Raw genomic sequence first — 26916 nt, forward strand, 5'->3', positions numbered from 1 at the left:
GCCATAGCAGCTGCTATGGGGCCCGCAGTGTCAGGGGGCCCCGTCATCTGACCTGACACAATAAAGAATGGAGGATGTGCACCATTTTATCTATATTGTACTGCACATTGTCCAGCATAATATGTATATAACATATACTGTGATGGATATATGCTGCATTTGTGATGTGTATATGGTGTCTGTATACTCTGTATGTGAGTTTGTTGCATATGGCACTGTATGTATGTGTATATGCACATGAGTGTATTTATATGTGATTGTAACTCGCATATGTGAGTATACTAATATTTATATTTTTTAAGTGGGAAGGGGGGCCCCTTGCAGTAGCCTGCTAGGGGGCCCTGTCTCTACTAGTTAAGCCACTGAGTGGTACTAAGAAAACTTATGACAACCATAACTTTTTCATAATTGATGAGCCATTTTCATTTACTGTATATCAGTTTGGGACCTATATAACCCTTGTACCACTTTTTATTCAAATACCTGTCGAGAAATAGCAGCAATTCAGACATTTGGACACTATTTACCATTACAACGTTTATGTCACAGGATAGTGGCTTAAAGTACCCTAGTGGGGTCTGATTGCTCCGACTGTATTGTTAATCTATTACTGATCTCTAACAGTCTGACTCTGCCAATGATTAAGGTGGTGAATGATCCTCTTAAGACCGTCTAGTCTTACTGTAATCATTCTATGAGCTGTTTTTTCTTACGCCCCTAAGTCTGCACCATGTGTAGGCCATCTGTGTATTTACAATGCGGGCTTTAGGAGGCTGAATGAGCAATGGATTGGCTGAGTGTTTTGTCTCTAGCAGTAGGGAGGTGTAAGTGACTCTGGAGAGAAAATAGAAGCTGTAGTTACCCTTCCTCTCTCCTCCACTTCTCATGCACAAGGCTTGTGCAGAGAATAGAGGCAGTGACCGCCGGAGGCTGCTCCCAGATAAGAAGGACTTATTGGGGCTCATTTACTTAAGGCCCCGCGGACCTCACTTTCATCAGACATCTCGACGATTTCCGATTTGCACCGCTGGGACAGGGATTTAAAAGGGGTTTTTGGCGCACGCAATCAGTGCGACACAAATCGGGGGGTGGGCCGTCAGATGATCTGACGGATTCAGACAAACCGCGAGATTTAACTTAAAAATGGTGTCGCAAGCCAAGCACTTCCATACACCGGGAAGAAGAAGGTGAACTCTGGCGGACCTGATCGGGAAAGCGACACATGCAGGATATCGGGCTCACAATCTACATGAATCACGACAGAGTTCATCCTCGTCGAACAGTTCGGATCGGGGATCGCGCAGGGACCCGGTAAGTAAATTATTGATGTATGAGAGAGAATTCATAGTTGTCACAGGTGCTCCTGCGACCTATGTACCTCTGTGTGATGGTATGCGGCGGCTCCAGTCTTACTCACCTGTCCACGCTCCAGCGACGGCAAATGTGGTCCTTTAAATTTCACCGAGCCGCTGCGTGTGCGCCCTAATTTAAAAGGCCAATGTGCCACTAACTGGCGCTGGCTGGTCGCTGCCCTGCTATATAGCCTGCCTCTCCCTATGACTCTTGCCGGATCTCTGTGCCCAGTTGCCTTAAAGCGTTATAATTGAGACTCTTGTGATTTACCCGTTGTGACTTCTGCTTTGTTTCCTGACCTTGATTCTCTGCCGCCTGCCTTGACCGTCTACTACATTCCTAACTCCGATCCTGTGCCACCAGTCTTGACCTCCTGCCTGACGACGACTCTGACTTTGTCTGCGTCTCTGTACCTCACCTTGGCCACTACCGTGTGCAAGTTGCGCCTGTGAAACGACCTGGTGGTACCACGCAGCAGCAAGTCCAACCCACTTTACGGCGGGCTCTGGTGAAAACCGGGTGTTACTTAGACTCCGCTCCCAGGTATCGGCTTACGTCACCGCTCACAGTGGCTCATTGGGTCCACCACCACCAATCCCGGCAATAGTAAAAGTCCACCTATACTGGTCACTAAAAAGAAAAACTGTCCGAGTCAGAGGAAAAAAAAAATTGGCATCTTTCAAAATGGGCAACACCATATAAGCCAGTGATGGCGAACCTTTTAGAGACAGAGTGCCCAACCTACAACCAAAACCTACTTTTATGTCGCAAAGTGCCAACATGACAATTTAAGCAGTAACCTATTGATCCCAGCTGTATCACAAGTTTCAATCGTATTGGTGTCCTAAGGACACCAATGCAACAGAAAGAAGATGGAGAAATTATAGCTTCCTTCCAGGTTCCCCTGAAGAGAAACAATTAGGGGACCCAATGATAATCCATCTCTGTCAACACCTTCTCGATTCTCGTGTAGTCCTGGCAGCCAAGGAGGTGTAGCTTTAGCATGGCATGTCCATGGCTGTCTTGGACCGCAGGAGAAAGCCATTAGTCACATCTAGCAAATTCTGTGCTGGAATGAAGGCCTGGGTGCCCAGAGAAAGGGCTCTGAGCGCCACTTCTGGCACCCGTGCCATAGGTTCGCCACCACTGATATAAGCTATAATTCAAGTCATGTGTACACTTCCCATGGCTAAGCTTCTTTTATAATTAGTTTTTCTTACACTCACACTTTTCTAATATCCCCCATTCCTCTTCTTACTATACTCTACTTGTATTTAATACTTGATTGTCAACTATAGATTACATCTTTTCCATTATTTCCTGCTAATTAGCTGCCAATTACTTTATATTCTATCCATTCATCCTTCTTTTCACAATATGAGGCAATCTGCCAGTATCTAGTCTAGATGCCAGCACCCAGTAGCTCCGCTCCTGGTCATGTGACCAGCCTCAGCGCTATATAACTCCGCAGCCTCTCAATCAGACACTGAAGCTGCTGGAGCCGAGGTGAGTCCTCACTATAACTACTATAACCCCCACTATCACATGGAATCTCTCTATGGACTTATTCCATATGATATAACCTCTTCTAGAGAAGATCTTTTAGGTTTCTAATTATGTCTATAAAATGCATGTGGGCTCTCATCCATGCTGATACCGAACCCACAGATCCCCATTATCATAATCCTTACCCTTCTAGTTACAATCCTCCTCACTATCCTCATTTTTAGGCTACACCCCGGCTGTAGGTATACGGGACGGAAACATCGATCCTTGTGTCATCCACTGATGACCGTTAAAAATGACTGACAGGGAAGCAAATATAAGTAAGAATGGGACCTGCTAAATCTTTTACGTCTCGGACAGTCGGCTCATACAGGGGGCGTGAGATCACAGCTGTGTACATACATGAGCCTATAGAAGCGAATCAGGACACGCCAGGTGTAAGAAATACCCCTAGGTCCTCATTTTCTCAACGTGTGCAGGAAGGCACCCACATACTTATTTAGCATTTTAGGGAGAGAAAACAGAACTGGACAGGACATCACACATCATACAAGGATCTATTGCCACTAGGCTACATTTACAAAACCAAGGTCGCTGTGAAGTGGCTATTGGGCTTATACAATTTGATCAAAAAGTAACAAACTCAAGTTTATTTTGTAAATGTAGCCTAGCGGCAATAGATCCTTATATGATGTGTGATGTGCCGTCCAGTTCTTTTATCTCTCCCCATGTTTATTTACCATTTTACACATAACAAGGCTTTTTGTCATCTCTCTATTAACTCGGTTACTATTATAAAACTATATATAAAACTTCTATACTTTATATATTTTTTCTTTTAATTTATTTTTACATTTTTTTTATTCACTGTTTTATGCATTATATATGATGTTTGCTATAATCAGAGGAAAGGAACAATTAATTCCCGAAATCCCCTTTTCACAGGGCCTCCACGATTAGTGGGAGTCACATCGGTCATATTCCAACCAATTAGATACTTTCCTTTGTAAAGGGGAAACCATGTAATCATGGGAGATGTATGAGGCTTTATTTAGGGGTGTATAATAGACTGTATACACACAGAACGAGGCTTTCAGGCAGCGCACACCCCAGATCTGCCATATGTGACCCGTTGTCTATATGGTCAAAGCTTTTTTTTTTTGCAACTAGACCACAACAATCCCACCCAGTAGTAGAAGTATCTAGTGCGGTATTCTGAGTATATCCAGTATTATATAAGCACATGGGGATATTTCCTGTATTTACAGATCCTCTCCTCCTGTGTACTGCCCTTCTGTTTGTGCACAATGTTCTCCTGTCTGCTGCTCCTCCTCAGTCTGGGTAAGTAATAATGTTATCTTCATCCATTCTCTATCACAGATTGGTATAAAAGACATTCACTGTGTAGTATAAGACTCCTGAGACGTCTGTAATATGGGCACAATATGGATAAGGGTCGGGCACTGGAGGTACAGATGCAGATGGATTGTGTCTGACTGATCTCTTACTAGTCCTGTACATGATGCCAGTGTTGAGCAGATGGAACCAGGGCAGCAGGAATCACAGTCCTCCTCTGCTGCTGGACTATCAGGTGATGGGATTGTAGTGGATAATCCAAAAGCAGAATCTGAGAAGCTCCATATCCCACACAGGACGTTACTGGAAGATGCTTTCTGATTTCTCTATTTTAGTATCAGTGGAGGCATCAGGAGGTTATCCTCGGCGTTTCAGTACAATGGTTCATGAAGTGCTGAATAGGCCACTAATACAATACGTCTTCTATGGCTGCCAATGTGGATGGATTTTCGGTAGCCAGATAGTGGATGAAATTGATAGGTAAGTGGCTGATAGCCTATAATATTCAGTATTTAGCAAAGTAGGAATAGGAAACCAGGAAGGAGTTGTTGTAATGGAAGTAGACGTTCACTGTGTAACAATAATGATGATGTATGGAAATGATTACGATATTGGGGCACATTTACTTACCCGGTCCATTCGCGATCCAGCGGCGTGTTCTCTGCGCTGGATTCGGGTACGGCCGGGATTTAATAAGGTAGTTCCTCCGCCAGGTGGCGCTGCTGCGCTGAAAAGCATCGGAACGCACTGGAGTTCACCGGCTCGGGCTGAGTGAAGGTAAGTGCAAGCTCCGCGACAGATTTTTTTTCCGAATCCGTCGGGTTTTCGTTCGGCCACGCCCCCCGATTTCCGTCGCGTGCATGCCAGCGCCGATGCGCCACAATCCAATCGCGTGCGCCAAAATCCCGCGGGAAATCGGCGCAAATCGGAAATATTCCGGGTAACACGTCGGGAAAACGCAAATCGGGCCCTTAGTAAATGACCCCCATTATGTTCTCCCCAGTAGATTCCCCTCATATTATTTCCTCCCCCGCAGCTCCACCTCATATTATGTCCTCCCCAGCAGCTCCCCCTCATATTATGCCCTCCCCTCATATTATGTCCTCCCCTGCAGATCCCCCTCATATTATGTCCTCCCCAGCAGCTCCCCTCATATTATGTCCTCCCCCGCAGCTCTCCCTCATATTATGCCTTCCCCTCATATTATGTCCTCCCCAGCAGCTTCCCCCCATATAATGCGCTCTCCAGAAGCTTCCCCTCATATTATGTCCTCCCCTGCAGCTCCCCCTCATATTATGTCCTCCCCTGCAGCTCCCCCTCATATTATGTCCTCCCCCGCAGCTCCCTCTCATATTCTGCCTTCCCCTCATATTATGTCCTCCCCAGCAGCTCCGCCTCATATTATGTCCTCCCCAGCAGCTCCGCCTCATATTATGTCCTCCCCAGCAGCTCCGCCTCATATTATGTCCTCACCAGCAGCTCCCCTCATATTATGTCCTTCCCCGCAGCTCTCCCTCACATTTTGCCTTCCCCTCATATTATGCCCTCCCCAGCAGGTTCCACTCATATTATGCCCTCCCCCGCTGCTTCCCCTTATATTATGTCCTCCCCTGCAGCTCCCCCTCATAATATGTTCTCCACAGCAGCTCCCCCCATATTATGTCCTCCCCAGCAACTCCCACTCATATTATGCCCTCCCCAGCAGCTTCCCCTCATATTATGTCCTCCCCTGCAGCTCCCCCTCATAATATGTTCTCCACAGCAGCTCCCCCCATATTATGTCCTCCCCAGCAACTCCCCCTCATATTATGCACTCCCCGGCAGCTCCCCCTCATATTATGTCCTCCCCTGCAGCTCCCCCTCATAATATGTACTCCCCAGCAGCTCCCCTCATATTATATCCTTCCCCGCAGCTCTCCCTCACATTTTGCCTTCCACTCATATTATGCCCTCCCCAGCAGCTTCCCCTCATATTATGTCCTCCCCAGCATCTCCCACTCATATTATGCCCTCCCCAGCAGCTTCCCCTCATATTATGCCCTCCTCAGCAGCTCCCCCTCATATTATGTCCTCTCCGGCAGCTTCCCCTCATATTATGCGCTTCCCAGCAGCTCCCCCTCATATAATGTCCTCCCCTGCAGCTCCCCCTCATATTATGTCCTCCCCCGCAGCTATCTCTCAAATTATGCCTTCCCCTCATATTATGTCCTCCCCAGCAGCTTCCCCTCATATTATGTCCTCCCCCGCAGCTCTTTCTCATATTATGCCTTCACCTCATATTATGCCCTCCCCAGCAGCTCCCTTTCACATTATGTTCTTCCCGGCAGCTACCCCTCATATTATGCGCGCCCCTGCAGCTCTCGCTCATAGTATGCCTTCCCCTCATATTATGTCCTCCCCAGCAGCTCCGCCTCATATTATGTCCTCCCCCGCAGCTCTCCCTCACATTATGCACTCCCCTCATATTATGTCCTCCCCAGCAGCTTTCCCTCATATAATGTCCTCCCCAGCAGCTCCCACTCATATTTTGCCCTCCCCAGCAGCTCCCCCTCATATTATGTCCTCCCCAGCAGCTCCCACTCATATTACGCCCTCCCCAGAAGCTTCCCCTCATATTATGTCCTCCCCAGCAGCTCCCACTCAAATTATGCCCTCCCCATCAGCTCCCCCTCATATCATGCCCTTCCTAGCAGCTCCCCCTCATATTATGTCATCCCCAGCAGATCCCCCACATATTATGTCCTCCCCAGCAGCTCCCCCTCATATTATTTCCTACCCAGCAGCCCCCACTCATATTATGCCCTCCCCATCAGCTCCCCCTCATATTATGCCCTTCCTAGCAGCTATCCCTCATAGTATGTCCTCCCCAGCAGCTCTCCCTCATATTATGCCTTCCTTTCATATGATGCCCTCCCCAGCAGCTTTCCCTCAAATTATGTCCTTCCCAACAGTTTCTACTCATATTATGCCCTCCCCAGCAGTTTCCCTTCATATTATGCCTTCCCCAGCAGCTCTCCCTCATATTATGTGCTCCCCAGCAGCTTCCCTTCATATTATGTCCTCTCCTGCAGCTCTCCCTCATATTATGCCTTCCCCTCATATTATGTCCTCCCCAGCAGCTCCCACTGATATTATGTCCTCCCTAGCAGCTTCCCCTCATATTATGCGCTCCCCAGCAGCTTCCCTACATATTATGTCCTCTCCTGCAGCTCTCCCTCATATTATGCCTTCCCCTCATATTATGTCCTCCCCAGCAGCTCCCACTGATATTATGTCCTCCCCAGCAGCTTCCCCTCATATTATGCCCTCCCCAGCAGCTCCCCCTCATATTATGCGCTCCCCAGCAGCTACCCCTCATATAATTTCCTCCCCCGCAGCTCTCCCTCATATTATGCCTTCCCCTCATATTATGTCCTCCCCAGCAGATCCCCCTCATATTATGTCCTTCCTAACAGCTCCCCCTCATATTATGCCCTCCCCAGCAGCTTCCCCTCATATAATGTCCTCCCCGCAGCTCTCCCTAATATTATGCCTTCCCCTCATAATATGTCCTCGCCCGCAGCTTTCCCTCATATTATGTCCTTCCTAGTAGCTCCCCCTCATATTATGCCTTCCCCTCATATTATGCCCTCCCCAGCAGCTTCCCCTCATATTATGCCCTCCCCAGCAGCTCCCCCTCACATTATGTCCTCCCCAGCACCTTCCCCTCATATTATGCGCGCCCCAGCAGCTCCCCCTCATATTATGTCCTCCCCTGCAGCTCTCGCTCATATTATGCACTCCCCTCATATTATGTCCTCCCCAGCAGCTTCCCCTCATATTATGCGCGCCCCAGCAGCTCCCCCTCATATTATGTCCTCCCCCACAGCTCTCCCTCTTATTATGCCTTCCCCTCATATTATGTCCTCCCCAGCAGCTCCAACTCATATTACGCCCTCCCCAGAAGCTTCCCCTCATATTATGTCCTCCCCAGCAGCTCCCACTCATATCATGCCCTCCCCATCAGCTCCCCCTCATATTATGCCCTTCCTAGCAGCTCCCCCTCATATTATGCCTTCCTCTCATATTATGCCCTCCCCAGCAGCCCCCCCTCAAATTATGTCCTCCCCAGCAGTTCCCACTCACATTATGCCCTCCCCAGCAGTTTCCCTTCATATTATGTCCTCTCCTGCAGCTCCCCCTCATATAATGTCCTATCCCGCAGCTCTCCCTCATATTATGCCTTCCCCTCAAATTATGTCCTCCCCAGCAGCTCCCTCTCATATTATGTCCTCCCCAGAAGCTCCCACTCATATTATGCCCTCCCCAGCAGCTCCCCTCATATTATGTCCTCCCCAGCAGCTCCCCCTCATATTATGTCCTTCCCCGCAGCTCTCCCTCATATTATGCCCTCCCCAGCAGCTTCCCCTCATATTATGTCCTCCCCAGCAGCTCCCACTGATATTATGCCCTCCCCAGCAGCTTTCTCTCATATTATGCCCTCCCCAGAAGCTCCCCCTCAAATTATGTCCTCCCCAGCAGCTTCCCCTCATATTATGCCCTCCCCAGCAGCTCCCCCTCATATTATGCGCTCCCCATCAGCATCTCCTCATATTATGTCCTCCTCCGCAGCTCTCCCTCATATTATGTCCTCCCTCGCAGCACCCCCTCATATTATGTCCTTCCTAGCAGCTCCCCCTCATATTATGTCCTCCCCTCATATTATGTCCTTCCTAGCAGCTCCCCCTCATATTATGCCCTCCCCAGCAGCTCCCCCTCATATTATGTCCTCTCCCGCAGCACTCCCTCATATTATGCCTTCCTCTCATATTATGTCCTCCCCAGCAGCTTCCCCTTATATTTTCCCCTTCCGAGCAGCTCCCACTCATATTATGCCCTCCCCAGCAGCTCTCCCTCATATTATGCCCTCCCCAGCAGCTACCCCTCATATTATGCCCTCCCACACAGCTCTCCCTCATATTATGCCCTCCTTGGCAGCTCCTCCTTATGTTATGGCCTCCCCAGCAGCTCTTATCGTCCATCTCCTCCTCAGTTACTACCCGTTGCCCCACAGCAGTTCTCTTCTTTTCCCTTTCCCCAGATGACATCATATCTGCAAAGAGTTTGTATGTTTTTTACGTGTTTGCGGGGGTTTCCTCCGAGTCCTCCTGTTTCCTCCCACATTCCAAAACATACTGGTACAGGGACTGATCTGGCAAGGTTTGTAGCACTCAGATTATGAGATTTGTCTCACTATTAATAAATCTGGGCCACTGTATTCACACTCACAGCTAAAAGAGAGCTTTAACCTCTTGTACAAAAGTTTTTTTCAAATCTATGATGTTATCTCTCTGATGAGACCGACCTCCCGATTAAAATAGAGGTGTTATTTGGAGCACACATACTAAACACAGTCACTAGGATGAATACTTAACTATGCAGAAAAAAGTCCTCAAACACCACTGTACAAAGAAAAATTTTAAAAAGTTTTTGATTTTTGAAAGTGGGGAGTGCAAAATAGAAAGACAGAAATGAAAAAGGGCTGCGTTCTTAAGGGGTTAACCAACCAACTGAACTACTTTAATTTTATAAGTCCAGGAATTCTGCATCTCAGGGACCCCTCTGTGGGGTGACAGTGTGGTTATTGTCATGGGTGCCACTGTGATCCACATCTCGGATCGCTAGCACACCCGTGCCCCTCTCCGTGGAGGCACCCTTGCCGGGACTCACTTACCTCTCTGCGTTCCTGCTCCCATCTCGACTGGCCAGCGTGCCTGTCCCCACTCCCTTGGGCTCGCGTGCGCCGGCACTCACAAATTTAAAGGGCCAGCGCACCGCTGATTTGCGCTGCCCTCTTCCTGGTTTTCTATAAAAATTGGCCACTCCCAGCATTCCCTCAGAAGGGGCAACTAGACATGATAAAGACAGGTTGGACAAGTTTGTCTTCGTGGGAATAGCCCTTTATTATGTTATAACAATTACTAGTGGTGTCACTCTATCTTCCCTCAGGTGCTGTCTTGAACATCGTTGCTGTCAGGCACCAATAAAAACAGATCAGTGCAAACCAGACACGACATCTTACTATTACACTTACCGTAATGGGACCCTCACCTGCGGTACGTCACATATGTCAATGAATATGTAAAATGTTTAGCTTGTTTATTCTCAGCTGCAGTGGTATAAAAAGGTGTATCAAATGTCCAGCAGCAGCCTCCCCTCATTAATCAAATGTCCAGCAGCAGCCTCCCCTCATTAATCAAATGTCTAGCAGCAGTCTTCCCTCATTTATCAAATGTCTAGCAGCAGCCTTCCCTCATTTATCAAATGTCCAGCAGCAGCCTTCCCTCATTAATCAAATGTCTAGCAGCAGCCTTCCCTCATTTATCAAATTCCAGCAGTAGCCTCCCCTCATTTATCAAATGTCCAGCAGCAGCCTCCCCTCATTTATCAAATGTCCAGCAGGAGCCTCCCCTCATCTATCTAATGCCTAGCAGCAGCCTCCACTCATTTATCAAATGTCCAGCAGCAGCCCCCTCACTTCTCAAATGTCCAGCAGCAGCCCCCCTCATTTACCAAATGTCCAGCAGCAGACTCCCCTCATTTATCAAATGTCCAGCAGCAGCCTCCCCTCATTTATCAAATGTGCAGCAGCAGCCTCCCCTCATTTAACAAATGTGCAGCAGCAGCCTCCCCTCATTTATCTAATTTCCAGCAGCAGCCTCCCCTCACCAAGAAAATGTGCATTAGCTTACTCATGACCCTCAAGTCATATCAAAAATAAATAAAATTCAGTACTTACCCTCCCATGCTTTGGTGATCCCCACAGCTTCCTCTTCTCCTTGTGCAGCAGCGCAGGTAGAGACAGGTCTGTGAGCTCTGCCCGTGCACACTGTATGAGGTGTCTGTGGCACTCCTTCCAGTCTGTTTGGTGGATGAGAATGAAAATTTAGGGAAGGTTATTTTGGTGCACACCTATCCATGGTCTTTTCCGTTCCTTCTGTCGGTGGTAAAGCTCCGTTGTCTTCATGAATAATAAATGATGGATTGTGAGAGATGTTTCTCTTCTCCCCTCAGATGATGAGGATGAGTCCAGCTGTGCCAGAAGAAGCTGTGAGTGTGACCGGACGGCCGTGCTTTGTTTTCAGCGTTATAATTACTCCGAAGTATATGCTAAATACTTAAACAGGAACAAATGTTCAGGGCGAAGACCATCCTGCCCAGAGGTGTAGCTAGCGGGTTCAGGATAGAGGAGGCAGAACCATCACTCATGAGCTCCATCTCACCTCTGATGCTGTGCTGAACGAACAGGACCTTTGGAGGATTCACAAGTCCATAAAGATAGATAGTAATAAATGTGTGTCGGCTACCTGCACACATGTATATCCATAGAGACTGATGTAGTCACTGTATACAGCTCTATTTGTGTCACAGAGTTGAAAGCTGGGAGTGGACCCCTCAAAGTTCTGCCCCCTTTGCCCCCCTGGTAGCTGCACCTGATCCTGCTAAATCTGCAGCTATTTGTATCCAACCTGTATATGTAGAAGAGCTCTGATCATGTGGCTTGTACGGCTAATGTCATCCACCTATAGAATTCTTTGTAATAAAACAAATAACACTATATTATGTTTTGTATTCATTTGTACTCCCTGCTGTCCCTGCTGTGCTCCGCTCCTGAGCTTGTCTATTCCACAGATTGACAGTTCTTACAGTAAAGAAGCCCTGTCTCCTCTGGACCTTAAACCTGTGTTTGATTTAACCTGGAACAACTTTTAGAAATTTTATAGACTTTTTAAGAAATTAATCATATCCCCTTTAGTCGTCTCATTTGAAGACGACTAAATTCCTTTAATCTTTCTTCATAACCGAGATCCTCCATACCCCTTATCATTTTTGTGGATCTTCGTTGTCCCCTCTCCAGCTCCAGGGCATCCTTTTTATGGACCAAAGCCCAGAACTGGACAGCATATTCCAGGTGAGGGTGAACCAATGCCTTGTACAGTGGTAATATACATCCCTATCCCAAGAGTCCACAGTGTGTTTACATGTGATGAAGCCTTTTGCCCAATGTGTTTCAAAACACAATGGGGCTTGTTTACCAAGGGTCCTGCGGACCGCACTTTAGTCGGATATTCCGGCATTTTCAGATTTGCGCCGCTGGGACAGGCATTTAGAAGGGGATGTTGCACATGATACGATTTTGGCGCAGTGGTGGCGACTTTCATGGGACACACATCGAGGGGTGGGCCGTCGGAGGATCCGACTGATTCAGACAAACTGCCAGATTTAACTTGTTTAAATTGTGTCGCAAGACAATGCACTTACATACACCGGGAGGAAGCGACGCATTCAGGAAATCGGACGCACAACCTTATTAAGTCGCGGCACAGTGCCCTCCGGACCGGGTAAGTAACTGTGCCCCAATGTGAATGCATTATGTGAACGCAGCCTGAATCTGGGGGTTATGGGCAGAGGCATTACCATGACAGCACCAATAGCCAAAAGCATGAGTGCCTATGGCAGCATCAACACTATATATGGCCTTGTATCCAGCGTCGGACTGGCCCACCGGAGAACCGGAGAATCCCCCGGTGGTCTGATGCCATCGGGTCCCCGACACTCCCATGCCGTCGGGTCCCTGGCCCTCTCACACTAGCGCGGCCCCGGCCCTCTCACGTCAGTGCGGCCCCGGCGCCCGATGCCTGCTTCCTGCTCCTGTGCTCGCCTGCACCTGAGATGGCGCGTTCCCGCGGATGCTGCACACGGTAAGGCCCTTTGTGTGTGTATGTCGGTCGGTACTGGGGTGGGGGTAGGCCCTATTTCTATCCTGGGGTGGGGGATGAGGCCCTATTTCTATCCTGGGGTGGGGGATGAGGCCCTATTTCTATCCTGGGGTGGGGGATGAGTCCCTATTTCTATCCTGGGGTGGGGGATGAGGCCCTATTTCTATCCTGGGGTGGGGGATGAGGCCCTATTTCTATCCTGGGGTGGGGGATGAGGCCCTATTTCTATCCTGGGGTGGGGGATGAGGCCCTATTTCTATCCTGGGGTGGGGGGTGAGGCCCTATTTCTATCCTGGGGTGGGGGGTGAGGCCCTATTTCTATCCTGGGGTGGGGGGTGAGGCCCTATTTCTATCCTGGGGTGGGGGGTGAGGCCCTATTTCTATCCTGGGGTGAGGGAAGAGGCCCTATTTCTATCCTGGGGTGGGTGGTGAGGCCCTATTTCTATCCTGGGGTGGGTGGTGAGGCCCTATTTCTATCCTGGGTTGGGGGGTGACCATACATGGAGCTACAGTCACAGTTCACTGTAATATAATAAGATGTTTTTCCAGCGATGATTGGACACAGTTAGGGTGCATCCACACTGCCATTGTGGGGACGCATATATGGCTGCAACCTTGGCTGAATGCTACAGTAATGTATGGACCTCGATTCTGTCTCTGTATCTAATGTTTGATAGAACGTGTTTTACACTTCAATTAGGAGTAGTCTTTCTTATTACATGAAGGGTAATATAGCATAAATGGCATTTTGTACATTATTGCTTGAAAGGCAACTTCCCAGAGTTGCATTTTTCTTCTTTTTTTTTAATAACAAATACACTATACAACAAAAAATTATACAACATGAAACAAGAAATAATATACAAACAATAAAATTAAAATGTTCTGTTGGACAACACCAGTTCAAATTTGAACAGCAACAGGTCCATTTTTTACAACAGGTCCATTTTCTATCCTGGGGTGGGGGGTGAGTCCCTATTTCTATCCTGGGGTGGAGGGTGAGTCCCTATTTCTATCCTGGGGTGGGGGGTGAGTCCCTATTTCTATCCTGGGGTGGAGGGTGAGTCCCTATTTCTATCCTGGGGTGGGGGGTGAGTCCCCATTTCTATCCTGGGGTGGGGGGTGAGGCCCTATTTCTATCCTGGGGTGGGGGGTGAGGCCCTATTTCTATCCTGGGGTGGGGGGTGAGGCCCTATTTCTATCCTGGGGTGGGGGGTGAGGCCCTATTTCTATCCTGGGGTGGGGGTGAGGCCCTATTTCTATCCTGGGGTAGGGGGTGGGGCCCTATTTCTATCCTGGGGTGGGGGATGAGGCCCTATTTCTATCCTGGGGTGGGGGGTGAGGCCTTTTTTCTATCCTGGGGTGGGAGGGGAGGCCCTATTTCTATCCTGGGGTGGGGGATAGGCCCTATATTTATACAGGCACAGTACACATCCATACATGGAGCTACAGGCACAGTACACAGCCATACATGGAGCTACAGCAGCAGTACACAGCCATACATGAAGCTACAGGCACAGCACACAGCCATACATGGAGCTACAGCCGCAGTACACAGCCATACATGGACCTACAGCCACAGTACACAGCCATACATGGAGCTACAGCCATAGTACACAGCCATACATGGAGCTACAGCCACAGTACACAGCCATACATGGTGCTACAGCCACAGTACACAGCCATACATGGAGCTACAGCCACAGTACACAGCCATTATTGCTTGAAAGGCAACTACCCAGAGTTGCATTTTTCTTCTTTTTTTTTAATAACAAATACACTATACAACAAAAAATTATACAACATGAAACAAGAAATAATATACAAACAATAAAATTAAAATGTTCTGTTGGACAACACCAGTTCAAAGAAAATCTACCATTTGTTTTCATGCATTGTTAACCAAACATACCTTGAGAATGGTATAGTGACACTGATGCAGAAACATATCTTGTTTAATCCCTGATCTGAGTGATCTGCACTCTCTACTGCTTATTCAAAACTGACTCTTTGGGGCACATTTACTTACCCGGTCCAGTCGCGATCCAGGCGCGTTGTCCGACGAGGATTCGGGTCTGCCGCAATTCACTAAGATCGTGTGCCCGTTATCCAGCAGGTGTCGCTGCTGCGCCGAGGTCCGCCGGAGTTCACCTTCTTCTTCCCGGTGCATGTAAGTGCTGATCTTGCAACACAAATTATTTTTTAAATTCCGCTGTTTTTCCAAATTTGGCGCAAATCGGAAATCGTCGGTAAACCCGACCTGACCATGTGTCCCACCCACAAGGTTTTTTTTTACTCCCCTAGTGAGTTGGCAGCATTGTCCAATCAGCTTCCAGCTTGCATTACAGTAACAACACAGCATATCATTGGTTACAGACCATTTATACTGTTTTTCTCTCCCAGGCAGTGGTCCCAGCTGCAATTACACAGTATCCCACTTTTGTAGACCTCCTAGCAAGGTGGTCAGTCTTCCTAGGCAGCTCCTAACATGGAGAGGGCACTATTTGCAACAACTACCTACCTTTTGCATCGGCAGGGTTGTTGCAGAGCTTCCACTCTAGTTGGCAGATCTATGGAAAGGGATTATAATGCATTACATTGTAACTTCACGCTTACTGTCCGATATATCGGACTCAGAGCTGATGCTGGCTCAGCTCAAACACAAAGCAGAGTATTGGGATACACCAGTATCGGGATTCACGGGGTGTCAGCTGTAACTAACTGCTGACATCCCAGTGTAACACCCGTGGTCAGAGTGGGCTCAAATCGCGGGTGTTTAACCCGCGCTATTTAACGTGCCTGCCAGGGGTCTATCCCCCACGATCACCGCTCCCCCAGTGCCATCTTTGGAGGGCGCTGATCGTTTCCATGGGAGCCCTGAGGTCCGACGAAATCTGAAAGGCACAGTGTTAGCCTATGCATGTGCGTAGGCTGACACAGCAATATCCTGCAATTCTTCAGTATTCAGCTATTTACTGACAACACTTTTATCATCCTCATATTACTGTGCTCTATTCACTGTGAAGAGCACTTCTGTGATCCAAGTGTTTACACTACTCACTGACAGGAGCAACTTTACAATCAAGGCATGATTGATGATGATTTATGATTTTTCTGGAGCTAAATACCATGTAGAGAAAAGGACCTTCAAGATCTTAGTGGATAACGCAGTAAATGCTAATAATCCTGTCTGGTCTTCCAAATACTGCTGTATAATCCTCTATAAGGAGTAAGAATATCCTTGTACTATAGCAGACTAGGAGTAGCCTAATGCAGATTTTCAAAGTGCCCTAATAAGGACATTTCAGATTTCCCCCCTCCCTATGTTTTTATTGTCCCATCCTAGAAAACATATTTTTATATTTACCAGAATGCCCCCATGGAGCATCAATGGCTGTATTTCTGCAGAAACCTGCAAAGGCATCTTAAAATCGCCTTAAGGAATCTTCTTACTTCCGGGACGTAAGGCTGCAGCAAGCATCTATTGCATTATATGGGTCTAGGACATGTTATATAGTGAGACTTTCCTATGGTGTTACATAGGACTGCAGGCACCATCTTCTACAGTTTCTGGCCTCAAGAAAAAGAAAAAAGCATAAATGTTGCTCTGTTGCCTTAGTGGGTATACACAAAATGATATATAATATAGGATATCACCCAGTTACCAATCATCAATTCCATCCACTATCTTCCTCCCTAGAATGAATCCACATTAGCAGGCATACAAGTCAAAATTAGAATTTGGTCTTCCCAACATTTCTAGCAGCAAATCATTGTGCTGGATAAAGGAATTGCCTATAGAGCAATTCTCCACTGCATTCCTATCACCTGAAAGTCCTCTACCCTGGCGCCATGCCAGCCCTGAAAGCTGATCCAAAATGTACCCACATTACAGATTATGTCTCAGGAGTGTCTTAGTAGTGCCCTTGCACTAGTTGTTTTATCTTCTGTACCAAAAATTTGAAAAATTGGCAACATTACCTGTACAATTCCTTTGTGGTGGTTTCCTCAAGATCACTGAGACCCCCCAATCATCATTAGAATGGAGGTCCCATGTCCTGGAGTAGCGGTCCAACATATGCTGAAAAGTCTGAGTTTTGGGTTCTATGGGATTGACAAAGATATCCATAGTTGATCCCCTCGACTTACACTGTGGACACTACTGGCTGACTCACCGAAAATTCTGTAAGATTCTTTTTAATCTAATAACCTCCAAACTCAAGAAGTTGGAACACATAGAGGCTCTGATGTGGGAGCTGATACAGTATTTGTTTTCTCCTAATACTTGCCAGGACTGAGTAAATATTCCAGTGCTCCAGTCATAAGCGAAGGCGATGGGGGAAGGTGACATTTCTGTTTTTTCAAGTTATATTAATATTCATAATAAATTGGTTGCAGATTTATAATTCACAGCATCCAACAGTCTGTAAACCCACTAATCCTGCAATTGCTAAAATAATCCCAATGCTATAGAAGGCACAAGGGGATATACTGTGTACAGGAATACAGACTTTGATATTACAGGGATCCCTGACCACTAACTCTTGTTGTTGACAGCTGACCCAGGCAGGCTGATAGAAGCCAGTGTAGGGCATTGAACCCGTGTAGGCATAGTCAATGTGCATAGCAATGTCACACAATAGATGCCAGGACAGTGCCCAGTTTGGGGTGGCCCCAATTCCATGCTGGGTCCACCAGGCCTCGTCAAGTTGTCACCACATCTGGCTGATCTACAGAAGGGTCGGTAAGGTGTGGTGCAAACCAATGGGACAAAAGTAAGTAGTTGCTTTCTTTTCTGAGACAATTTTGGTACAAAACAACACAATCAAACCTAGGGCTGACGTCTCCAATCTCCTGCCTGTAAGGATGTCACACTGAGGAAAGGCCTGGGCTAGATGTCCTTCACTATAAATAAAAGCTGGTACCATATCCAAAGGCTGGAGACCAGGGTCTATGGCAGAGCATCCTTTTCTCAGCTTCTTCTTCTGGTCAATCAGGGAGTTTGGTAAAGTATCTTCTTCTTAACTGCGTTTGCTGACTGCAGGACTCAAGCAAATGGGACTGTTCTTTTTGTATACTGTCTACCAGGGGGATGAGAAATCACAAACAACCATAGAGCATTCTCTTTTAGATGTACATTGAATCCCAATAATATACTGTGTCAGCAAGTTTCCAACAAGGTAAACAAGTTTCCAGACACCAGCTGTCAGTCTATCTGCTTTTGTAGAAATCTGGATTTCCCTCCAAAACAATTTCTGTAGATGTGGAAAATTAGTAACTACTCCATACTCATTTACCCTATGCTACAGGATATACATGTTTCAATGGAAAAGCAAATTTCATCAGGCTGAGCCCCGTCCCCAGATGTTTGCTTTGCATTTCTAAACGCAATGTAAACGCCCCAGGTGACTGCACCCTAAACATTCAGATAACTTTTCTTTTCTTGAAGTATTGCAATACATTTATGGGTATCGTATCACACTCTGGTATCGGTGCAGCTCTAGTTGGTACTGCTCAGTGTTCAGGGATCAGAGACCCATCATTGTGTTGAACCAACTGGCGATTCTGTGATAGTCTTTACATTAATAAATTGAAACGGGATGTTCTGTCGCATTAACGATGTATTAGCTGTATAGATCAGTGGGATGTTAAAGACCTCATCCTATTCGGATTCTCTTGTTACAATGTATCCTGATGATAAAATGTGTAGAACTTCTTCCTTAACAAAGTAGTAGTGTCAGGATCGCAGATAGTGGATCCTCTGGACCACCGCAGACGATGACACAAGCCGCCACCTAGGACCAGAATCTAAGTGGCACCTGGTCTTCACCAGAGCCCGCCGCAAAGCGGGTTGGACTTGCTGTGGCGTGGTACCACCAGGTCGTTTCACAGGCGCAACTTGTCCGCGGTGGTAGCCAAGGTCGAGGTACAGAATCAGCAGGCAATCTCATAGTCGGGGACAGGCAGTTGGTCAAGGCAGGCGGCAGCAGTTCAAGGTCAGGGACGGAGCAAGAGGTCAGGGCTGGCAGCGAAGGAGCGAAGTCAAGAACGGGTCCGGGGTCACAACGGGAAATCCAATTACTAGCACAAGGCACAGGAAACAGCTTTCTCAATGGCATAAGCACTAAGATCCGGCAGGGTGTGTGGGGAGAGGCTGAGTTAAATAGAATTCTGTGCCAATTAACAGCGCACTGGCCCTTTAAATCTTGAGAAGACAGCGTGAAGCAGGGACAGGTAAGTGTAATGGCCACGGATCGGTGGCACACGGGGGAGCACAGGTGAGCCTGCGACTCAAGTCGCGGGACCACCCGCGACAAATAGTTTATTGTAGAATGTTACCTGTTGAATTGTAGCTGTAAGAGTGTAACAGTAATTTGATGAATGTTAAAACTGGAATTGCCAGTATCAAGCACCGCCTTTGCCGGCAGGTGAAGGAGGAATGGGAATATTTGTTCAGTAATTAGGAAACTTGCTAAGGATAATACTAATACAGCGTCTGTATCCACATCACAGTCCCTGTGGGTTCCATTCTCTAAGGGTCTTCAGGGTCTAAGGAACTTCAGTGAGTTGCAGGTGAGTCCTCCTATAGTTTCCCATAATGCACCGCTCCATTTTGTATCATTTGTTGTTGTCATATTTTATGGATATTAACCAATGCAAGATTTTTTTTTCTTTTTTTACAGTTATTTTTTGAAGGACAAGTGAATGTTTGAAGGCAACATCATATATCTACATCCTTACCATCTATATAGATTATGGTTTATTATAGTTATGAGTATACCAGATATGTCCATGTGTACGCCCAGACAGTCAGCCATAACCTCACGGCAAGCCCAACATTGACTGCATAATAACTTTGTTGTCAGGTAATGTGAATTAAACTTTTATTAACTAGTGAAATAGTGCAGGATGCTGAAAAGGGCATTTCTAAAATCAGCACCGCATAGGTTATTGGATCCTATCACCAGCTAAAAATTATATTTCTGCTGGCAGGTTCACTAGTACACTAAGGAAAAAAGTATATAGTCACACTGACCGTATGAAGTATCTAGTGCTGTATCTGGTACAATGTAACCAAATGTTAATATTTGCTTCATTTATAGACCCTCTCCTTCTGTGTATTGCCCATCTTTCTGTGCACAATGTTATCCTGTCTGCTGCTTCTCCTTAGTCTGGGTAAGTCCTAATGTTATCTACACATGGATATTCTGAGCTTTTTCTGTTTCTTAAAATAAATTCACTATTTGATATAAGACTTCTGAAATCTTTAATATTGGCGCAATCTGGTTGAGGGTTCAAATCTGGAATTGGGAGTTAAATATGCAGATGTATTAGAGTTGTCCAGGGCCGGATTATAGGCGGGGCTCCCGGGGCTCGAGCCCCGGGGCCCCCACCATCTTGCCCCCCCCTAGGGGCCCCCACCAGATCGCATCTCCCGCGCCACCCGTCTGAGATGCCCGCCGCTTTCAGACTCAGATGACCGCCTCCCTGCTCATCTCCCTGGACGACAGAGACGCCCCCTTTACAGGTGACACCGCCTCCACCTCCAAGGCTGCCCCCCGCGGCACAGGTTACCGCCTCCCGCCTGCCCATCCCAGGCATGTGTGGCCCGCTCGATTGCCCCGCCCCCCGCTCCCGTTCGAACAGGCACCCACGGTTGTCTAATACCTTTCTAGTGCTGTACATGGCGCCAGTGTTCAGCCGATGGCGCCAGGGCAGGAGGAATCACAATCCTGCTCTGGTGCTGGACTTTCAGGAGATAGGATTGTATTGGGCATTTACTCTAAAAGCAATTTCTTAAGGGAATGGAGTTCTATACTAAAGGCATGATGGACTCAACAAAAGCCTTCTAATTTGTTAGTATATAGCAGCTAGAAACATGGTTCTGGTATCTGCTTAAAGAGAAAATCATCTGATCACATCAGGCTTGTAGTTCTGTGAGCTACAGAATCGGACATAAAGGCAGTTAAACAAAAAGATTATTATCTCTCATATCTTATCAGCTCTCATTCCCAAATATGTCTTACCTTGCCCATATCTATGGGATAGTAGTTCACATAACCACTGATGTATTTGTAAAGATCAGATTCTCTTCTTTATTCTGATACCAGAACCATGGATGTAGCTGATATGGAACCCAGGATGTAGCCTCTGAGCTTGACTCTTTTCTGACAAATGGTGACCGTTTTCTACTCATTGGGGGTCATTTACTAAGGGCCCAATTCGCGTTTTCCCGACGTGTTACCTGAATATTTCCGATTTGCCCTGAATTGCCCCGGGATTTTGGCGCACACGATCGGATTGTGGCACATCGGCGCCGGCATGCACACGACGGAAATCGGGGGCGTGGCTGAACGAAAACCCGATGGTTTTTTGTTCCGCAAAAATTGCACTTACCTTCACTCAGCCCGGCTCGGTGTATTCCAGTGGTTCCGATGCTCTTCAGCGCTGTAGCGCCACCTGGTAGACGGCGGAGGAACTGCCTTAGTGAATCCCGGCCGGACCCGAATACAGCATAGAGAACGCGCCGCTGGATCGCGAATGAACCAGGTAAGTAAATCTGCCCCATTGTTACATGACTTTGGAAGAGATTTTTATGCGTAAACAGGAGATTCATATAAAAGAGGGAAAGCTAGAAAGGGCATTTCACATCATACCTGAGGGGGGTGGTAGTTTAGTGGGGTAAAAACTGCTGAAAGATCTCTTTTAAGCTAGACATCCCCTTTAATACACACAGGATATTATTATCTTTTTTGATTTTTCTCTTCTAGTGTCAGTGGAAGGGCCGTACCGTAAAACTTTTGTTACCTTGTTTAGAGAGGTTTTGAAAAAACCCATAAAACATATTAACTTCTATGGCTGCCAATGTGGATGGGGTGAGGGGAGTCAGATCGTGGATGAAATTGATAGGTAAGTGACTGATCATTTACATAACTATGGGGCTAAGGGTCGCGGTCACACTTTCATCGGACTGTGTGCTGTTTTTGGGATTTGCACAGCTTGGACAGGTATCTAACAGGGGTCTGCACTAGGACTGTGCCGCACGAGATCAGATTTTGGTGCAGCTGTGCTGCTTTCATGCCATACAAATCGGGCAGTGGGCCGACGAAGGATCCGACTGATTCGGACTAAGCGCAGGATTTAACTCTCAAATTGTGCCGCAAGACAATGCACTTACATGCACCAGGAAGAAGACGGTGAACTCCAGCGGACCTGAGCGGGGAAGCGACACATGCAGGAAATTGGGTGCACGATCTTAGTGAATCGCGGCATGATGAGTGCGTTATCATTGTGCAATGCACTTTCTGTGAACTTCGCGGACGGTTAAGTAAATGAGCCCCTATATGTATATAAATACATATAAATTATCTGTAAATTCTCCATATACTGCAATACAATGGTACTGCAGTATATGGTATGACTGGTCACATCCATGGGGAGAGTGGATAAAATTGATTATTTCTGATGGTTAGCCCCGTAACAAAAATTAATGTCCTAATCGCCACTCTTTCACCAAAATTTGAACCAAAAGTAATAAGGTCGTACAGTCCCCAAATAGCTCTGTACACCAAAGTATGAAATAGTTATTTGCCTCTAAATATGGTAGAACATAAACTTACTTTACAAAACATTTTAGTTCTTTAAAATCTATTAAAACACAATCTAAGGCCCCTTCTCCACTGGCGTTTTTCACGCGCGAGTTCTGCGCGTGCATTTGACGCGCAGAACTTGCATTGCACTCTGTCCCATTGTATTCAATGGGTCTTTCTTCATTTGCGTTGTTTTGCACGCGCGTGCTTGCGTTCGTTTGCACGCGCGTCACAATCGCAGCATGCTCTATTTTTGCGAGTCACGCGCAATTTTCACGCCCCATTCAAGTCTATGGAGATGCATCAAGAACGCATTGCACTCGCAATCATTGCAAGTGCAATGCGAGTGCAATGCGTTTTAAACGTAAGGGTTGCTAGGTGACCAGAATAACAGTATTTCCCCTGCTCGCGAACGATCATTTAATTAAAAAAACACAATGAAGAACAGTGAAGAATAGAATAAAACCAGTGAACACAGTGAAAACAGTGACCACAGGATCATTTAAGAGAAAAACACAGTGCAGAACACAGTGCAGAATAGATTACAGATGTTCGGCACATCTGCTTACTTGTCGGGAGATACGCGCGGAGCGCTGCGAACACAATAGCATGTGAAGAACAATATATATGTGTGTAAAGAACACATTGCAGATGTTTCCATACATCTGCAATGTGTTCTTCACACATATATATTGTTCTTCACATGCTATTTTGTTCGCACCGCTCCGCGCGTATCTCCCGACAAGTAAGCAGATGTGCCGAACATCTGTAATCTATTCTGCACTGTGTTCTGCACTGTGTTTTTCTCTTAAATGATCCTGTGGTCACTGTTTTCACTGTGTTCACTGGTTTTATTCTATTCTTCACTGTTCTTCACATCTGCTAACTTGTCGGGAGATAATATACGCGCGCGGAACAGTGAAGAATAGATCGCAGATGTTTGCAACTTATCAGAAGACATTATTTTTCAATTAAATAAAACATTTTATTCCCGAACCTTGGTCCCTTTGAAAAAGTCCCATTAACTTAAAAAAATGCGCGTGAAAAACGCACCGAAAACGCAAAAAAACGCGAACAAAAATGAAACAAAAACGCAGCAAAAACGTCAGTTTTTCACGCATTGCACCCTGACGTGAAACGCAACGCTAGTGTGCAAGAGGCCTAAATGTGTTTTTTTCCCCTTGATCGCACCAACCCAAATTTTTTGCCTTGATTGATTCTTTGAGGGATGTACTTAACAACATGGCATCAGTTGTGCAGGGTTCAGCTGTTCTGGTACCTGAGGAACTTTTCAAATAAACTATTCCATCAGAATCTGCCCTCAGAGATCTTAATGGCCCTCCTTGCCTTTTGTGTCCTGCTATAGACCCATACCACAGGTAACATGTGGGGTGTCACCATTCGCGAGACAAACTGCACAACAAATTTTGAGATTCGGTTACTACTCTTATCCGGTAACGATGTACATTTTTGCTACTGTTTTATAAGAAACTTCATAACTTTTGACAGGAAAATGTTACAATTGTCTCCAATCAACTGGGTATACCATTACCTCTCGCCCCATACCAGACATGAGGGGTTTATGTCCAGGATTGGACCAGTTATGGGATTTAGTGGGGTTGCTGGAGACCCACATCCTTTAAATTTCCGAGATTAATTTACACTCCGCTATTAACTATAATTAATATATTACACAGCACCCCCAATAAATGATATATGGTACTGCACATCCCCAATATACCGTAATTAATATGTAGCTTAGAACCCCCCACCCCTAATTTATGCAATTGTGTCATTGTAGCCCCAAGATAATTCATATTTAGAACTACAAACCCCCAAAAATGTATATGTATCTTCGCCTTAAAGCTCTCATAATGAATTGTATGTACTTCTTAAAGGGGTTTTCCCCCTTCTAGTGATAAGCATGATAAAGATAATTTCTAACCCCTTACAATTTTTGCAGTATCATTGCTGTTTTAGCTTCATCACTCAGTGATGATCAGTGTAAAATTCCAGAGTGTGAGCGGGGACTCTCTAAGCAGACACTTTCTCTGTGCTTTGAGATGCTGTGTGCTGACAATGTGTTTAGATTATCAGGATACAGGTTTATCTACACTTTCTTTTAGCTTCTGAACAAACTACAAGTATCTGATGCATAGAAAAAGAGCAATGAGACAGATCAGAGTCATGAGATGATATTAGACACAATGGGGCACATTTATTTTCCGGTCCGGAGGAGTTCACCTAAAGTGCTTTGTCCGACGATAATGCACTCTGTTACGATTCACTAAGATCGTGCGCCCGATACCTGAAGTCCTGTGTAACACAACAGATAAAACACAGATAATTCAGCGTTGGTCATCTAGTAGAAATAAATGGAGTCCTGTGTTACATTCCATGTCACTGGTGCATTCCTCCTCCAGGTGCTGTTATGAACAATATTGCTGCAGGATACAATTCAGGACGGAAACCTGTAAACCGGAAATAAAGGCATACATTTACACAATTCAGAATGGGACCCTCACCTGCGGTATGTCAAATATGACAAAAATTGCTACAACCTCACTCCAATAGCTGATCTTGTGGATATTTCAGGACAGCAATATCATAATGAAAGAGTCACTAAATTTATCAAACATGATGATTGATGAACTTAGCAACCCACACCCCAACAACTCTGACTCCAAAAATTCCATTCATTATTAAATCTCTCCCTAAATTTATATCACTGGTTGTTTGGCTGAATTTTGGCCAGAAATTTTGCAGTTTTATGTTTGACATTGGCACATCATTACCCACAGCCCACAACCCCTTTCAAGCTTTGCCAGATCCCCATTTTGGTCGAGGGACAAAAAGTATAAATGTGTGTCACTTTTTTTCAACTTTTAAAATTATTCTAATGAAGTGCTCCCACTCCCCTGCCCCCTCTACCTGCTGTTATATTACACAGTAGGAGGAGTAAATGATCCTGCACATTGTAACAGCCTGTGAAGCTGCAGCATAGAGGTACTCTGGCAATGCAGCTAGAGCCCTTCTGGCTCATTAGAGTAATTATGTTGTCATGGGTGCCCCATCTCTCTATGAGTAAGTGTCTCTGGTTTATCATGATGGATTTTAATGGTAGATTTCCCGATCCGTGTTTTGTGAGCTGGTGCTTCAAGAATTATAACTAATAAATTGTGAGAGATATTTCTGCTTTTCTTCAGATGATGAGGATGAGTCCAGCTGTGCCAGAAGAAGCTGTGAGTGTGACCGGACGGCCGTGTTCTGTTTCCAGAGCCATATGGACTCTTATTCATATTCAAAGGCGAAATACTTTCTTCATCGGGACAAATGTAGCGGACAACGTCCAGCCTGCAGCCAACTGTGACTCCTGCATGCACATAAAGCTGTTTCTTGGGATCGATAATATCGGTAACCTAGTAATAGGAGAAGTCATTGATATGAAATCATAGGGTTGAGACAAGTTGACCAGGGGCGTAACTACAGGGGAAGCAGCCATAGCAGCTGCCATGGGGCCCACAGTGTCAGGAGGCCCTGGCATCTGGGGTTTTGGATGTAAATATGCTGTATGTATGTGTATATGCTCTAAATGTGTATCTATATGTGTTGTGTATATGCTGTATGTCTGTGTATATGATTCATGGTTGTATACGGTATTGTATGTATGTATATGTGGTGTGTATACACTGTATGAATTTTTTTTTTTTACAGGGTAAGTGGTGCCCCATTTAGAAGTTTGCTATGGGGCCCTGCCTTTGCAAGGTATGTCACTGAAGTTGACTGCCACTGCTTCATGGAGGACAGAGCCACTAGAAGATCACTTTTTCCACTGTAAAACGACATTGACCCAAGCCTATAGTAAGCATACACAACAACCCGAGGGTGGCGTCAGGTCTGGACAAATGGCCACCTGATGGGAGGTGCAGCTAAGATGCAGCTAAATAATGAACCCACCCAAGAACGCCCTTTTCTTGCTTTGATGGGATTTAAAACCCAGGCATATTGCATGTAAAGCAGTAACATTAACAATGAGCTACAGTCTCAATTCCTGCCTATAGGAGGCGTTTCTCGCACGAACTGATAAATAGAGATACATATAATAGGGATAATCTGCTCTATATGCCAATCCATTGTGTGTTAAAGGGAACCTGTCAGTAGAAATTGACCTAATAAACTATGTTGTCAAGCAGCTGAACACCTTCGAGATCATGTTTCTTTCATGTTCCAGTGTGGTGGCATCATCCTTTTCCCAAAGAACCGCTGTTTTAAAACAGAGATTTTATTGTTTTCAAAGGTCTAGTACAGTGGTGGCAAACCTATGGCACAGGTGCCGGAGGTGGCACTCAGAG

The 26916-nt window shown here is 46.1% G+C and overlaps 1 protein-coding gene and 1 long non-coding RNA gene across 4 annotated transcripts; both read left to right on the forward strand.

Moving 5' to 3' along the window:
* The first annotated feature begins 1678 nt into the window (after nt 1-1678).
* LOC140134691 (basic phospholipase A2 caudoxin-like) lies at nt 1679-11812 on the forward strand. 3 transcript variants are annotated; one of them, XM_072155179.1, is made up of 5 exons: nt 1679-1896; nt 4128-4200; nt 4551-4695; nt 10204-10310; nt 11269-11812. In XM_072155179.1, the coding sequence occupies exons 2-5, from the start codon at nt 4167-4169 to the stop codon at nt 11421-11423; spliced, it is 441 nt and encodes a 146-aa protein (XP_072011280.1). In that variant the 5' UTR covers nt 1679-1896; nt 4128-4166; the 3' UTR covers nt 11424-11812. The 3 variants fall into 3 exon arrangements, with proteins under 3 accessions (XP_072011280.1, XP_072011281.1, XP_072011279.1); XM_072155178.1 differs by lacking the exon at nt 1679-1896 and adding an exon at nt 3065-3179; XM_072155180.1 differs by lacking the exons at nt 1679-1896; nt 4551-4695 and adding an exon at nt 2837-3179.
* Nucleotides 11813-21757: 9945 nt separating this feature from the next.
* On the forward strand, nt 21758-26140 carry LOC140065617 (uncharacterized). The gene is made up of 3 exons (XR_011847986.1): nt 21758-21884; nt 24988-25094; nt 25771-26140. It is a non-coding gene; the product is annotated as an uncharacterized lncRNA (long non-coding RNA).
* Nucleotides 26141-26916: the final 776 nt, after the last annotated feature.

This window comes from Engystomops pustulosus, chromosome 6, assembly GCF_040894005.1.
Source record: "Engystomops pustulosus chromosome 6, aEngPut4.maternal, whole genome shotgun sequence".
Lineage (NCBI taxonomy): Eukaryota > Metazoa > Chordata > Amphibia > Anura > Leptodactylidae > Engystomops > Engystomops pustulosus.